The following is a 17,943-nucleotide window of genomic DNA, read 5'->3' as shown; positions in this document are numbered from 1 at the left end:
AGAATCGTTAATTGTTATTGAAATAGATAGCCTATCAGTACTCCTTATCAATCCAAGTACTACATTATGCTGACAGGCCTTTTGATTAGTGAGAAAGACAAAACAATAAATATTAAACAGAAGCAGTATAAGGTGACATGAGCTCAGGTTATAAAGTTAAACAGATCATGATTCCATGTTACAGCCACCATTTTATACTGCTGAAAAGAAAATTCTTCTTTCCTCACAACTCTTATTCAAGTTTCTCATTAATTAATTTTCTTTTTCTTTATGTTACATATGAGCATATCACGACATTTTATTTACATTTGCCTAAAAGTCATTTTACCAAGCTGACCTCGTATATGCATAACTGTCAGCAGCTCTCAGCTTGTTCAGTGAGCTTATAAACTGTTAATCTGCCGATTTGTAAGAGTATTTAAAGACTAGATAAATAAATTTAACTAACTACAAAGTTTTGGAACAATTTTCAAGTTATTATAGTATAATTCCTGCTGCAGCTAAAGCCAGAGTTGAGAGAACAAGCTACTTCCAGTGCAGTCAGAAAGGGGTGTGCACGCTGTTAGATGTGCGTAGATACATGTGCCATTCTGCCTGCTGTCTGTGGTGCTGATCAGAGGCTGCTTGTGATGAATTTAATTGTCTGTTGTGAAATTATCCAGAATGGTTGAGTGTGTTTGTGTCAATAAGCGAGCACATCCATTTGGGGTAAGGAGGAGGGCCCATAAAATATATCTTTAATCAGAGTTTCATTAATTACCAACTTTATAGGTGTTATTGCTTGGTTTTAACTACCTGGTCCAAATCTCCAAATTTCTATAGCTAATCCTTACTGACCTCCCTTTGTGTCACATTTTGAAAATCTAGTTTTGCGCTTAAAAACGTTTTCTTATATTTTGGATTCTTGTCTTAAACTAAGGGTAATCGGCTTACTGTTTGGAAACAGACCTGCTTTTATTTTGAAAAACAAAACAAAAAGGAACTTTGGGTACATCTAAGATTATGACATTAACTTGACCGCAGAAAAAAGGAATTTGTTAAGGACTGAAAAGGAAAATATGGGGACAAGGTAAGCGTTTGATAACATGAGGTTCAGATGACTTTTGACTTGTTCACTAAGCTATCTGAGTTTTCAAAGTGAAATGAGACATTAAGTAGCAGTACTGGACTTGCTTTATCCCTGCGGCTAGGATGTAAGTATGAGCCACTTAAGCCAAAAATGAATACACCAATTAAGGACCTAAATTAATTGCTTTTACTGCATTGACGCTGACAGCCCTTGCTTTAACCTAACACTTGGACATTACATGCAGGATCATTAATATATAATAGAACTCTAGACTGTATCACTTTCCTATAACATTTTTGTAATGCTTACAAAAAAAAATCTCTCACATGAACTCAAATAAAAGTTTAAAATTATTTCCAGACTGTAAAGAGCTCACTTCAAACTCTTGACTTAGTAAAATCTACTTGCCGAGTTGACAAGTGGATTTACAACTTCAACCATGTAATCCACACTGCCTGAAAAAAAGAGGGAAAATGGACTGCAATGTGTGTTTGTGTGCGAGTGTGTGCGCAGGGAACATGCCTCCAGGATGAGTAATGTTCATGGAGTGACTTGGACATGTGGCTGTGGTTTGGTGGGTTTTTAAAAGACCTCACCTGCTACTATCTCAACCCCTCCAGCAGGCTCAAGAATAACTAATGTGACACGTCAATTTTCCACTGGAAAGATAAGACGGGGATATGGATAAACAGGCATACAAACATATACAACTGACAGAAAACACAACCTAATCACAAGAGTTTAATTCAAACACAATGAGGAGTCTAGTGCAGGCTTTGAAGACAAATTTGCAGCCATGGACAGATATAAAGACAATGTAATAAGTTAATTAACACCAGTCTATTGCATTTCAGGATTAATTCTCTGTCCTAAGCGTATTTATATGATTTGAAAAAAAGCACATGCCCCTTATTTTAAGCTCCACAGTTTCACTGTCTAACACCTGGTTGTCCACATGTTTTTTACATTTCTGTATCTGAACCTTAGCCCAGGTAGTTAGCATTAATGCTTAGCTCTCTGCTTCAAAGCTTGAAAGAGCATAGCTTGCAATAAAAGCTATCAGTCTTTTTGTCATGGGTTGTAATTCAACATTTGTTGCTCAGCATAAACTAACTCAATGGCTGCAAAACAAGTACATGTGGGCTGAGCCTTCATGAGTGTGAGAGAGAGCATAAACTAAAACCAAACAACGACATATGTCAGTGCCTCATTTTTAATTCTGTCATCTTTGTGGGTTTGTTCATTTCGTTACCACATGCTAACAATGATTACTACTAATTACACGACTGAAACTGTCAACTGACAACTTGTTCTTGGCTTCATGGATATAATTTGTCACTTTACCACAAACTTTCTGTTGACAAAGAAAAAGTTTAAAGGCATGGTTGCAGCTCTAAGAGACAGCACTTGAAACTGGGTGTTAACATCAGCATCTTAAAATGCATACAAAGACGGAGCTTTTGTACTAATGCACTGAGACTTCTCAAATTAACCATCCCAGTTTAGCCTGATATCATGCCAATGTTTGCACATAGGCACTTGACAAAAGAAAAGCATCCAGGTTTTAACAAGAATGTCAAAGTTTTTGTATTAAATAAAATATATAATATATATATATATATTGTATTTGTAAATGGAAAAAGGGCCTGGTCTGGAAAAAAAAAGCTTCATATAAAGACTTCCTTTGGAATAAAACTCTTCAATCTGGCTCATTTGGAAAGAGTTTTCATTCTGATCAAGAGGGGTGGTTAATACCAGTAGTTGTTCAGATCAGCATCCATGAAAACACTCAATCTGATAGTCTCTCCCCGTTTTGGGTGATTTTTGTCCTACTGCACATGTCTGCCCCACTTGACATGAAGTCTTTCAGCTTTGACATTTCTGCAAGGACAGAAACGTGGCAGGTGCAATCTGACGTCAGATTGTTGCTTCATGTTTGGCTTCTTCCTCTGGCTTCCCCTTTTATCTCTTATTGGCTTCATCAGTCATGTCCTCTTCTGATCCAAGACAAGCTAACTGGCTTTTCATCAGAAGGTTTTTATATTAATTAGTACTGTAAATCTACAAGCACTTCTCACACAAGAACCATAACTCACTGCCAAAGTTACATAGTACTAAAAGCAGAAGATAGGGGCACTCTGTCGAAATAAGGCAGATTTTATTCTGTCTTTTTAAAGTTATTGTTACTTCCACTGAAATTGTAACCTGACATGCCAGGTGGATTTGTTTCTACATCCATCTGGAAAACCTCTCATACACAGCATTTGGGAAAGGGCAGAGCCTTTTTAAAAAAAACCTCGGAGGGTGATTGGATGAACATTCTGTCTGTCACATCTTTATGGGCCAATCAGAGCAACAAAACACGTGACGTAGCCGCTACCATGGTGCGCCCCTACCGAGGAGTAAACTCCATAGAGAACTGTATAACGCCAACCATGGTGACTGGAGACATGTCAGTACACAGCTTTTATAGTTTTTGTAAAATAAAACAACCCAATGCTGTTCTTTCTTCTTCCTTTAATGAAGAAATGTCATCAAGTTCTGATACAACTTACGCTATAGCAGCATCCACGCTAATTTCTTCAGCCATAATTGCACCGGCCTCTTGTTGCTGCTTGCTTGCATCACAACTCTGCCGTGCCTGAAAGTACTGCCCATCGTCGCTAATTGGTCCCGTCACTTTCTAATGGAGCCCAAATTTTTCGGACGTGAGCTTTGCAAGATGGATTCGCCAGTGAGAAACATGGAAATGAGCAAATCCATCTGCTTTCTAAGATTGCTGAAAGTATTCTAAGGTGCAAAAGTTACCAACTGATGCTCTAAGATCTACGGAAAACATAGGAAATTTACTTAAACATAAACAAATGTTGTTACCCATAGATAATCTCATTAATAAATCGAGGTCTCAAGGAACCAGGCAAAAATCTAAAACTAATAATAGAATAAACAAAAACATTGGAAAACAAAATAGAAGTATGATGAATATCCTCTTCAGGCCAACCACAAGACACTTGTGCCCAACAGAAAGATAAGTGCTCAGCAAAGAAATCCCTAGAGAAACATAAATGTTTATTGGAAAATTTTGGGCCAATATTTAATGTAAAAAAAAATTAAAACATATCTGAATGTTGTTTGAAGAAGATTTTGACACTGATTTTTGTGCTAGATGAAAGTAACTACTTTTATCAATGATATATCGTTGCCAAATTTTCATAACTTACAATGTTCTTTGTTGCTGGAGGGGCTTTGTTGCGTTTGCTTGCCTGACAATTCTAAATCAGTAATGCCCATGGTAATAAGACTTGTAAATCAATTCATTAATTTATCTTATTCATAGACAAGAAACTCAAAACAAACTGCTCCCAGTTGTTTGTATTGGATTGCAAATGGTGCTCTTGATTTGTAGTTGACGTCTGTGAAACATGGATAACATTTGTGTGTAATTAATGAGTCCATCCACGACAGAACAAATCAGGCTTCCTGTTTCACATTCCCCACTCCTCTTTCACTAAAAATCTGCAGACGTCGCACAAAGCATTTTGCAGATCAATGTGATGGTATCTTCATGACCACTTTAAGTAGACAATCTCAACAATCTGACAATTTTGCAAGTCTCAACGTCCTTCATGCTCAAGGATTGTGGATTAGCAAGCTTCTCCTGTAGCCACTATTCATTATTGTTGATCCAGACTAAGGATGGACCTGCTGCTCCAGGAAGACCAGCTGAGTGTCTGCCAGCCGTCAGTGCTATGCTACGGCGCGTGGTAGGGTTTAAGTGATATATCCTGCCTTAAGTCTCCCCTGCCGCCTCGCCATGTGAAATAACAGTCCAGGAATACCTCCACATTGACCATCCCCCCTCCTTTTCTTTTCCATTTCCTTCTGCTGCTTGGACACCCATCTGTTTGGACAGCAGTTGTTATTAAATCATCCAATACTGAATTAAAACATCAACACATTAATTAGGTATCTGTGACCGATGCAGTCTAGTTCCTGAAAGATCAGAGTGTTAAGTTGTGCATGAAGGTGAAAATTCCACCTTCAGGATATAGATATGGATCCTGGTGCTAACGTGTGTTACATGAATTACAAATAATATGTGTATGCATATATAAAGGAATTCAAGCTTAAAGAAAACATTTTGTTTGCTGTGCAGCCCAATAAATGTCAAATCATAATAATTAATATTGATCTCTAGGTAAAAAAAAAAACAGTGCTACAAAATAATCAGTTATCATTTTGGTGAAACATAGTGCAATTGAAATTTCTGTCATAATATTTGTTAAAAAACAGTTCATATTGTATTTTGTAGTCCTTAGAACCATGTAAGTTTGTGATTATATCTTATAGATGACTTCAATAAGCAATTATGATGCAGCAAGCATACATAATAAAACCTGGGGCCATTTAAGAATAGGTGTGTGTCAGCCCCGTGTCAGCAGTGTCACAGCTTGATTTCATTCTGGCTTGCATGCTTGTTTTCAAACCTACATGAGCGCTGCGCCTCACGTCGCCAATATGCATGCTTCAAGCACAGAGAATTTAGAGAGAGTTTGCCAATTTTTTCTGCAAGCCATGCACGTTTTTTGACAAAAACAGATCTCATTTTAGAATATATGGTATGTACACTTACACTGATATAATGTATTTGCAATGTGCTTCTCAATTACCCTGCGCTTTTCTTATAGGGCTTCTCTATTAAATTGAGCAGCTTGGTTCTACTTGGTTTGACTCAGCACAGCAGCCCAGTGTAACAGAAGATTTGCTTTTTTCCAGAACCAAGCTACCCGCTTGCGTCTAGAGCTGTTTTGAGTCAATGACACTAAATAGCAGCACGTCAGTAAGCATGGTTTTGTTCCGCCTGAAGAAGTTGCACTGTTTGGTTTAGCCGTCCACTTACATCATGCCTGTCCACGCTTGCTTTCCTGAGGTGGTGCAAGTTTGGTGCAGTGGATGCTACTTAAACACATCTGCGAGGCATCCCTGGATAATGAGGAACCACTGTGACATCATGGGCTCCGCTCTGGAGAAGGACCACTTGGGGTGCAGCTTGGCACGGCTTGGCCAAACTAGTGCGGGTAAAGTAAATGACCACAGCTTGGTTTGGATCCAAACTTCAACTACTGCTGGAGCTGTCAGTAGAATATGCTACAGGGAAGACAAGCAAAGTATGATTGCACTTCCAGTTCGTAGTTTTCAAAACAAAAACCAGTTTGGACATTTCTGAGGACACTCACCTCTATTGTTTGTTACCAATTTATTTTTGGAATTATTATAGATTCAGAACTATGTCAGCATAAAAAAATTACAGATTTATGTGAAAATGGGGTTAGTGCATATAGTATTGTCACTGCAGGGCAGTGTTTTCAAGTCTTGTTAAATAAATCTCGCATAACTCAGACAATAGATGTACCAACTGTTAGTCTGTGAGTTTGTCACCCATCTGTACAAACATTTCCAGGTGTGTTTAGACAGCAGCAGTTGAAGATTCTCCACACAGGTCAGGGCCAAGGCAAGCATGCAGCATCAGCTTACACACTCCAACTTCTAACCTTAACCTGAGGACCAAAATGTCTATAAATTGACCTCTGGAAAGCTAATGAGAATACAAAGCTCAACGGAGAGTGTAGGGTTGACAGAAGTGTCTTCAGCACAGGAATAAGTAACCTGAAAAACTGTTGGAGGTTGGACTGTTAACTGAACCTGACACACTGACTGGATGAAAGTTCTGTCTGTCACATCTTTATGGGCCAATCAGAGCAACAAAACATGTGACGTAGCTGCTACCAAGGAGTAAATCCATAGAGAACTGCATAACGTGAATCATGGCAACTGTAGACATGTCAGTACATGACTTTTGTCGTTTTTTTTTAAAGAAAACAACTCACTGCTGTTCTTTGTTCTTTTTTTTAACAAAGAAATGTCAAGTTCTGATAAAACTTATGCATAGGCAGCATCCACGATAATGTCTTCTGCCATATCTGCACCAGCCTCTTGTTGCTGGTTGCTTACGTCATGACTCTGGGGTAAAAGGGTACGCTCTAAATTGAAACAACTTGAGTTTAAGTAAGCTGATACGCCATAAAATCAATGCATTTCTGGAGAGACAAGAATGGATGGGAGTAAACTAGGATAAATGACACTGGACCTTTGCCAATACCCAATATGCCGATACTTCCAAACAATTTGCTGATTTCAGTACATGCACATCTTTCACAAGTCTTTCCTGTACTAGAATTGACCGGCTACTGTTCTAGTAAAAGTCTATTTGTTTTACAAGCAGACATAAAGAAAGACAACAGTTGATTCCACAATAAATACCAGATTTCATAAAGGCTTTTTAGAGAGGAATAAATTATTCTGATACCAAAATGTTACTAATGTACTGGTGCATTTTAGACAGTGTTTAATTGTGATCATTAACTACATATTACCAAATACTCAGCACCCTGGACCTCTATTTTGTCGCTAGGCTAGGGTATATAAAATAGGTATTGATGCTGTGTGATTTTTATAAGTTTCATACCCAGGTTTAAAAATCTGATATTGTGACAATCCTATTCCTCTTCACAGCAAAACATCTAAACACCATAGCAAAAAACAAAGATATGTGGTCTGATCAAATAGAAAGGAGGCAGCAGGGTGGGCGGTGATCTATCTGTCAGCTCAGACAGCCATTTACAGCACCTGACTGCTGCCACGGCCTCCAGGCCTGACCGCGACCCCGGCTCGAGTCAAGCGCTGTGTGGAGTGACATGGTGTTGTACAGACGCCTGCGAAACGTGTCTCCACCAGACACCAGAGCTGAGGGTTCAGACGGCAGCGAGGACAGATGACACGCATACCGCTCGGTTCTTTGAGAGAGTGAGGCCGTTTTAAAAACGTTCTTTGAGCTGGTTGAGGAGTGTGTGTATCTGTGTTTGAAAGGCTTGCGGCTGTCAGCCGCACAATTAAGGAGAGGCCCCCTGATACCGATGCTGGCACACGTTTGCGTCGCATCACACGGGGACAGGCGTGTTCTGACACTTGCAGACAGGCAGCCACACTCATTCAGGCCTCCCAGCGGTCTTCATCAATCTGTCCTCCTTTTCAACAACAGCTACTGACACTTGTGTGCTCATGTGCATGCAGAATCTCAAGGAGAATGATTTAAGAATTTATAAGCTATTTCTGTGGTCTCAGACAGCTCATTCAACATTTGTGACAACTCAACATCAAGAAACAGGAGAGCAACAGCTCTATTTAACACAACTAGTACTCTAAAAAACTCTCCATCTACTTATGATTTACAAACCTATCACAACTTTAAACGTGGTGGAAAGTAACTAATTACATGTAGTCAAACTACTGTTTATTGAATAGCTTATTTGTGTACTTGTACTTTTCTGTCAAGTTCTAAAAAAACTGTAATTTTACTTTCACCTAAGCATATCGTGAGGGAAGTATTGTATTCATCACATTTCAAAAAGCATTAACTACTGAGTTAAAAATAAACACTGAAAGTCAAAACAAGGAGGTAAGCTCTCTGTAAACAACATAAACTGGCCGGTTGTTTGGCTTTGATTACACACGACACTCAGGAGCATACACTGAGAGGATGATTCTAAACTACCTCCAAAACAAAAAACAATTAAAAATAGCTGTTGTATTTGACCTTATTATCGAGGTGTACCTTTACATATTTTGGAGATTTGTTATTCTCTTTTTTTTAATTTCACATTAAGAAGAAAACATTTTACTGCACAACCTCTTTGGGTATCATAAGTAGTTGCTTTGTTTTCAATACTTCAAGTTTACTTTAAATTGATCACTTTTTACTTAAGAAGATTTATAGGGAAGTACTTTTAGTTCTATGTAAGTTTAACAGGGTTCCTACACACTTTTAAGAAACAAATTTAAGACTTGCTAAGATCTTTCTTAAGACCTGATCACAGAGAAATTAATACTGCTTTTGTGTCTCGGTGGCTATCTAATTTGAAATGCAGGGAAGTACAATACATTTGCAAAATCATAGAAGAAGTACAAGTACACAAAAAAGCTACAGAATAACAGAAACATGGCTAAATTGAATTAGTTACTCTCTACCCCTGATAACAGATTATTTTAAACTAAAAGACAATGAAATTTCAAACCAGTACCAAGCAACAAAACACTGAAAATCCTTGACATCCAATATTTAGTCATTTTTTGTTTAATTTGCCAAAAACTGCAACTAAACTCCTAACCACTGTCAAAATTGCTGAAATACATACATTGTTTCACTGCAAGATTGCTTCTTCTGCCACATTTATGTCAGTCCTTCTGCCCTTTGTCTTTGAGAGATATGTACTAACTTTTGCATCTTTATGGGATGGCAACAGGATTTGAGGAGCATCAGTTTTCAGTAACCTGTGAATCTAAATGAACCACCACTGCTCCCTTTCTCCTGTGGCAGCTTTTGTTTAAAATAAGACTAACGATCTGCCATTTTTCTGAAGAGTCTGTTCTTTTCAATATTATGGTTCTTTAAAAAAAGAAGATTACAGGAAATTTTGACAACCCTATTATCAGCTTATTCTATGTTTTCTATAAATGAACTTTTTTATACAATTTCCAAGCCTTAACTGTTTAAACCTTGACGTTAAATTTCACCAACATGAACTGTAACTGCTCCAACGGCTCCAATTTACATGCCCAATAATAAAGTAAAAAATCCACTGTTGTATAAAAAGGACTACAACAACTAATGCAAACACAGCACACAGAAGACTTAAAAGTGCCTCTCTAAGAACACACACATATCAAACTAAGCGTGCCAGGCATACCAAGGGGAGCCTCAACAAGCCAAGGCGGGGGTGGCCAGCCTCTGGAATGATACAAAGATGGACACACTGGACACCTCTTTGAAAGTGATACATGGCCCTGACTGGCAGCAGAGCGCCACTGCAGATCCCCTCAGACAGGCAGAGAGGATGCCAGGCTGGATGGGATTTAGGCCGTAATGAGCCTGGCCTTGTGCATGTACACACAAACACATTAAGTGCCTAAGTTTGCTCAACAATGCGGCCAACTGCTAAGATAATAAGGACGTGTGCACATGAGATGAACTACAAAGCAGATCTGATGGTCAGCTTTGCATTCCTGAGTCTAAAACCACACAGATGACTACACAGGCTTATCCACATAAAGAAACTCAAATATGTGACTTAAAACAGGATATTACAGGAAAGATTGTCTAAACTATTGACACCACATTTTGAAATGATGAAATGATATTCTGAAGGTGGACTCAATCGAAAACTACAAAACTTAGAAAAAAAAAATCTACAGATCGTTAGTAGATACATACATAGTTTGAACCAAATGCTGCATGAAAAGAGAAAAGAGCAATGTCTAAATTGCAAAAATACACTGATAATCTCTTTAGTGATGAATGTGTGAAGGCATTTGCTTTAATTTTTTTAATAATCAAAAACATGATATAACCTAATAGTGAGCGCCTAGAACTTATTCGTTTGTTGGGTGTCAGTGATGTTTAACTTTTACCAGAATCTAGTGATGGGTGGTAAAATGGTAGAATTTCAGCCACAGAATGGATTTTTACACTTTCATCACTGGCTTAAACATGTGTTGTGTTCTAGTGCACGCACAAGGAACAACTGACATCATTAGTGTTGCAAAGTTATATGTGGTATAGTATGTGACTGAATCACATACTGAGTCCAGTCATCAGTATGTTTTACTCCAACACTAAAAAGCAGCCAGGTAACAAGCAGAACGTCACCCCTTTGTGTCAGTGCAATTAACATGAAGTAAAACAGTGAGGTAAAATGAGCTCTCCCTTCACTCCAAGTTTAATATGTATAACAACAGCAACATGCAGCCACATGAGCTGAGCTAAAATGGATCGGTTCAGTTCATCTTGAGCCCAGCATGTAGAGATTCCTTCTATAATGGCTTAAACAACTGTTTAAATGTGTTTTTTGACTCGTGAATAGTTTAAGTCCATAGTGATTCAAGAAGTGTGCTGTGGAGGCAAACAAGGTCAAAGGAGCAGCTATAAATGCTGCAGCTTCGTACATGTGACTGTATCTGCTAAAGCTAAGTTAAATCAATGATAAACACGCAGCTACTGACAAATTCATCTCAATAAAGATCCATAGTTATTATTTTTCTTGAGTGGTTTTATTGTGAATGCCCACATAAGAAAATGTGGTGGTGTCAGCAGCAGCTTGACACACTTCAGCATGGATAAAATACGCTCAAATATGCGTGTGCGGTTATAAAGAAACAAATACAGAGACTAATAAAACCATTTTTCTGTGATCTTATGCTCAGACAAGAGTAGAGTGTGCCATAACAGGCTTGTTTTAGGTGGGGGGAGTGGGACTGCAACACCTAATATGCATTTAAATAAGTTACCGCTCTATTTTTTAACACCCCAATATAATATCGTTACTGAAAAGAGTAAAACAATACAGTGATATAAAATTCAGGGCATTGGAATCATATCAACCTGAATCACAAATACACAACACTACACAGCCAGAGAAATAGTCCACTGACATTTATAACCACAAAATCATAATTCTTTCAATCATTTTTTTATCAACCTTAAGCACTCAGATTCTAGTCCACATACACATTCTAACTTTCCTGCACAAACCTTGGGTGTAATATTAAATACTTTGTCTTGATGTTTAAGGTATTTTTTCCCCAAGTACACGAGTTTCCAATTTGTCTGTTACGGCAAGCAATTGGGATAATGCAATGATATAATATCATTTTTTAACCCAATCTTAAGCAACAGATTTGTGAAATGCTTTACAAAGTCATAGTTCTTTATCACACTCATGAAACTTTAAAGACATCTTTAAAAGGCGCAAACAAGACTTCCTCAGGAATCAATGACTTCAGTGTTCACCTCATGAAGGATACAATAATATGCTCAAGTAAACACGAAAACTAACCTAATTTGTCCAGCTGTCTTTGATGCTTTCACAATTAAATTCTGTTGGAAATGTAACTATTTCGCAGTTCCAGATTTCAACAAGAAAGTCATTCAACAAGAACGGAAACTTGTCAAAGTGATGCCTAAAACTCTAAACAGCAACACTGCTGTGATTGTCTACAACTAAGGGTCTATTTTCACCTCACTAGATGCAATTATACTTAAAAAATAGTTACTAATATTCCAGGCATGACAAGATGCAATTACACTTTAAAAACAGCTAGACATGACAAAAATGTATTCAAACTACTTTTACTGACCTGTTTTTCCTTGACATACTTTGCAGAGTGTTTCCAATTCTGTGTTGAGATCTAGAGATGTTTAAATGTATTACTCTGACCTTTCTAGGTGTAAAAATCCAACGTGAAAGGATATGATTTGGTGGCAGGAAGTTCCAGCTGAGGACCTGGTTGGCAAGTGCCAAGTAGCGCTGGAAGACAGACGACATCTGGGCATTTAGGTTTTCTCTGCGGCTGAACTCCTGCAGCACCTCCATGGTCAACATGAAGATCTGACGCAAGCCATCCTCCTGATAGAGAAATACAATTTTTAAAAAGTGATGCATAAATTCCTGTATTTGAGAAAAGGATCAGAGTTAACAGCCTTTCCTTAAACAGCTTTGATGGAAGGTGAAAAGGCAGAGTAAAAGGTGAGGTGAGGACCAAACCTGAAAGAGACGCTTGCAGCTGCCGTGAAACTCCATGCTAAGGCCAATGCTGCTGGTTTTACTGGAGCTGGAGAACTCACTGAGCAGAGCGGTGAGAATGGAGCAGGCCAGGGTTTGCTGCAGCAAGGAGATTAATGGTTAAAGAAGGACCCTTAAAAAGCTACAGTAGTTTCACAATTTAAAAAAATGTAACCACCAAGAATGAGAAAAAAGAATGCTGAATCTTAATGGGAGTAATTGATCATTTATAAAAGACTGACTAATAGATAACACTTGAAGACACCGAGTTTGTATACAATCTTTTCCTTGATAACTGGCGAGTGGAATTAACTAGCTCTTTTTAATTTCAAAAAACATTTTAATGTTAAAATACTAAATACTTTTGGTTACATTTTTGGTTGTACCACCTATGTTTTATGTGGCAAATGCTCAAAAAAGAGAGGCACATGAGACTTCTTAGCACACCAGACAGAACTGAATTATCTGGTTTAATGAACTGTTAACTAAATAAAAATTAATCAAATACCATTTATGTTGAAGAGATTTTTTGTCATAGATGCACAAATTTGATGTCTGGCTTATTTAATTTAATGCTTCTTTTCTTTCAACACACGGTATTGTTATATTTATCTTAACATATGCAACAAGCATATACTATTAAAGAAATGTCCAAATTGGAGACATGCAGGTAGAGAACAAAGATTTGATAAAGACAAGTCTAAATCAAAGTTTACCCTAAAATTTAAGACCACTCACTCAGTTGTAAAAATAAGACTTTTTCATGCCTTGAATATAAAAAGTCCAATTTAAGACTTCTGTAGGGATCTGCAGGAACTCTGTTTTAGTAGAGACAAGCAAGTAGTCAGAGTCAGAATCTGGAGAAAGAGAGAATGGGGAGTGACATACAGGAAAGGAGCCCCAAGCCAGATTCAAACCATGGCTGCCTGCTTCAAAGACAACAGCCTCCATACATGGGGCATGCAGACATAACCATTAGGCTATTGGCCCCCCAATTTATCATGAAGTCTAACTTGTAAGAGCAAATGTAGCACTTTTTCTCTCACAAGGTGTTACAAAGTATTGTTTTCATTCTCTAGCTCCAAAAGCTATCTAAATTATGCTGTGCACAGTAAATAACCACCTAAAATACAATTTACAACCCATGGGTATCAGGAAAAGATGGGGTGTATCTCAGTAGGGTGGTGTGGCTTTGTGTCTTTATCTCCTTTCTTGAGTGTTGTTAGAAATTACTTCACCCCTACAAGTAAACAAAGTAATATTTTTTATAATATTATTATATTCTATTATATTAATATTATTACAAAAATATTTTACATTATTTTTTATTCCTTCAAAGAAAGTGGAGAAGATATGGAGAACATACCACTAAAATATGTATAATGTTATACCTGCATAGTAAACAACATGTTTGTCTTCTTTTATGTTGATATAAACTGTTTAATAAACTGGGTGGTACAGTTTTCAAACAAAATGCAATAACTGACTCCTGTTTTTCACCTCTTCTTGCCTAGGTTGCTGCATGTATTAGAGTAAAATCATCTCTTAAGCATGTGATTACATAGAGGGCTGAACTATCAGCCCTCCTTGGCATAATTGCCCTTTTTTGTTTCAAGGTTTAGCAATGTAACAAATGAAACAGTGCCTCCTACTGGACTAAGAGAAGCTGACCCATTTGTTTATATGCAGCTCAGGACTGACAGAAATAGAGCTGACATAGCTTTACAACACTTCTTTGCCTTTGGTCAGTATTGTTTCAACTGCATGCTGTAAATTGGCTTCAGTTAACACCTAAAAAGGGAATATGATTAATCACAAGAGACTATTTAAGTGCATGCAAACCATCAGGCATTAGACAAGGCTTTTTTATAAATTTATAACCACAAGAACATGCCTGTAGCTTCTTTCCTAAAACAGCCTCTATCACATTTTTTCATGTTTATACCAAGTTCTTTGTAATCTGAGCCAGTTTGCAGCAGAACGTCTGAAACCAGGGTAAAATGTGGTCTATTGAGACACAAAACACTGCAATTAAGTTCATGGCTGTAAACCAGTTTTGTAAACAAGAGTGCAAATTATGATCTGATGTCTTTATGGTGGAAATGAATTGGGTCAAATGTCTGTGAATGTCTTTACTGACTGCAAGGACGGGAAAGGAAAGATGCATTTTGTAGCCTACATAGATCATCTGCTTTGTACAGAGGTCAGTTTTGGATTCACAAAAATGGGAAGATGCTGATTAAGTTGTGAGATCTCTAAATATTGGTATAATTCTTAATTGAACACAGACTGGCTTTAACAACAGAGCATGAAGAAGATTTCTGGTTCCAGTAAAAATGTTTGATTAGTAGCTGACTGTCAGCTGTACTTTAATGCAGATATCTGTCTGCTAGCATCCAACCTCTTCTTAAAAAACCTGTTTCTGATCCCTCTGTCCACAGCAATTACAGACCAATTTCCAAGCTTCCTTTTTTAGCAAAAATCCTTGAGAAAGTGGTCTCTACCCAGCTGTGAGAAATCCTATTTGATAATAATATTATGGATAGATTTTAGTCAGGCTTCAGACAACATCACAGCACGGAAACTGCTCTAGTTAGAGTAGTTCTTGACATTTGATGAAACCTGATACAGGTGAATGCTCTGTACTGGTCCTTCTTGATCTGACCGCTGCATTCGATACAGTGGATCATAACACGCTCATTTAGCAGCTGACGTCTTGGGTTGGTGTCTCAGGCACTGCCCTACATTGGTTTTCGTCATATTTATCCAATAGAAAGTGTGCTGTGTCTGTAAATGGTTTTAATTCTGCAGAGGCCTTTTCTCCCTATGGTGTGCCGGAGGGTTCCATCCTTGGGCCAGTCTTACATTCTCTTTATTTACTACCCCTGGGCAATATATTCAAAAACCATGGTATTTCCTACCATTGTTATGTGGATGATACTCAAATGTATCTATCCTGTAAACCATCTGATCCATCAAACATTATATCTCTTAAAAACTGTCTTGCTGCAGTTAAAGATTGGATGGCTGAAAACTTTCTCCAGCTAAACACATCAAAAACAGAGATTCTTATTTTGGTCTCTTAGCAGGGATTTAATGAAATCTGTCCTGCTCTTGGAGAACTTGCAGATAATCTGCTACCTACAGTCAAGAGCCTTGTTGTTATTTTAGATGGTAACCTCATTCTGGAGCCTCATGTGAAAATGCTTTCTCAGTCATGTTTTTATCAACTCAGAACTATTTCCAAAATTTGCTCTTTTATCAGTTTTAATGACCTGGAAAAAGTTGTTTATGCTTTTATCATATCTCGGTTGGATTATTGTAATGCCCTTTTTAGCCATCTTAATCAGAACTTGCTCTCAAGGCTTCAGTGCATTCAAAATGCAGTCGCTAAACTCTTAACCCAATCAAAAAAGCATGATCACATCACCCCTATTTTAACCTCACTTCACTGGCTCCCTGTGTATTTTAGAGTTGATTTTAAAATTTTAGTCTTGACTTTTAAAGCCCTACATGGTCTGGCCCCAAGCTACCTTTCAGAGCTTTTAACTTTCTATATGCCAAAGCAATGCCTAAGATCCTCTGATAAGAACATTTTATCTGTCCCTAAAACCAGATTAAAATCTAAGGGTGACCATCCGTTTGCTGTCAGGGCTCCAACCCTCTGGAACAATTTACCTAAAAGTCTCAGACTTGAAGATTCACTTTCTTCTTTTAAATCAGATCTAAAAACACACCTTTTTAGATGAGCGTTCTCCTAACAATTTCTCTACTTCTATTTGTTTTTACTAATGTTTTGGTGGTTTAGATATTTGTTTTTTATTTTATCTTATTTTCATTTTATCCATGCATTGTTGAATACATGTTTTTTTATTTCTTTTGTCAGATTGCTTGTGAAGCACTTTGTAACTGACATTTTGAAAGTGCTATATAAATAAACTTATTATTATTATTATCTGTTCACAGATGAGAAAAATATTGCTGATAGGAGCTATTCAGTCATTAGTGGGGATGAGGTTCCATCTGATTGTTCCAGTTATTTTTATCTGTATCCCCAAAGCCTACTGATAGGCGATTGATTCATCTCTTGTATTTAAATGCACCTCTGTATTCAAATGTCTTTTTTCAGTCTGAGTTGGTATGATTTCTCACCACATTGGGGTTCCCACTGCTGATGAGCTGTCCGACCTCATGAAAGATGCTTTTGCAGTTGATGCTTTTGTCGAGGGAGCCCCTCTTCACGATGACCGCTACAGCCAACAGGATCTGCTCACGGACGTATTTCTGGAGGCTGAACAGAAGGGTGATGTGTTACCAAACCCAATCATGAAAAACTCAAAGTCACGGAAATCTAGGGCTGCTCAATCATGGCAAAAATGATAATCACAATTCTTTAGACAAGTGTTTCTCAACTGGTTAGACATCAGGACCTACCACCACATCCTTAAGAGAAAAGAGAACTTCCAACCACTCCAATTTGTTTAAATAAAAATGTTGTAGTTTGGACCCCAAATGGAACAAAACATAACTGAACAAAGACAAAAGACAAAACATGTTTAAAAAGCAAATCATGCCAGAAGGACATGTATGCATAGACCAGAGGTCATGTTAACTGATAACTATCTGTCACTGATGGATTTTTTTGAAGGATGATGGAGAATTTCGAAGGCTGTCTGTCATTTTGAGCGATTGGGATGATGAGGATGAGCCTGTGTTTAAGCACACGCACACAGTCCTTTTCCATTTTACAAACATGGACTATCAAGGAGGTTATTTAATCTATTAAAAAATCTTGTAGTGGGCTCTATCACTGACTCCGACACCGTAGATTAGTGAAAGCACATCGGTCTCCATGCTGACAGTGCACTGAGAGGTTGCTGGAGGTATCTTTGTACGTCATAGAGGGATACAGGTCAGCATGCAGAGTGTTAAGAGATGAGTGCTTTGCACACACTGAAGACATGGTGTCATAAATGGTGGCTCTAATTTTAGACTGAAGAAATAGTTTTTCTTATGATTTATTTTCCCCACATCTGTGATGATTAACCCAAATAAAATTTGTTAACCTAAATAATTACCATTATTATAGGAGTAAAATCAGTCCAATTTTGTTACATGCACATTGGCAGACAGAGCCTGTGCAGCTGGTGGAGGAATATGTCAATGTCACATCAAGTTGTCCTTTCTCGTTTCATTATT

At 37.7% G+C, this 17,943-nt stretch overlaps 1 protein-coding gene across 1 annotated transcript in view; it reads right to left on the bottom strand.

Moving 5' to 3' along the window:
* The window catches only part of xpo4 (exportin 4), an 86,421-nt gene that overhangs the window by 60,281 nt on the left and 8,197 nt on the right, over window positions 1-17,943 (bottom strand). The window contains exons 4-6 of the mRNA XM_041807354.1: window positions 16,897-17,035; window positions 12,727-12,843; window positions 12,435-12,588 (exon numbers count right to left, since the gene is read on the bottom strand). Coding sequence (XP_041663288.1) covers window positions 12,435-12,588; window positions 12,727-12,843; window positions 16,897-17,035 — 410 coding nt within the window. The remainder of the gene's footprint in view (window positions 1-12,434; window positions 12,589-12,726; window positions 12,844-16,896; window positions 17,036-17,943) is intronic.

The sequence above is a fragment of the Cheilinus undulatus genome, linkage group 15 (assembly GCF_018320785.1).
Source record: "Cheilinus undulatus linkage group 15, ASM1832078v1, whole genome shotgun sequence".
NCBI lineage: Eukaryota > Metazoa > Chordata > Actinopteri > Labriformes > Labridae > Cheilinus > Cheilinus undulatus.
This window is presented reverse-complemented; position numbering and strand designations above follow the sequence as displayed.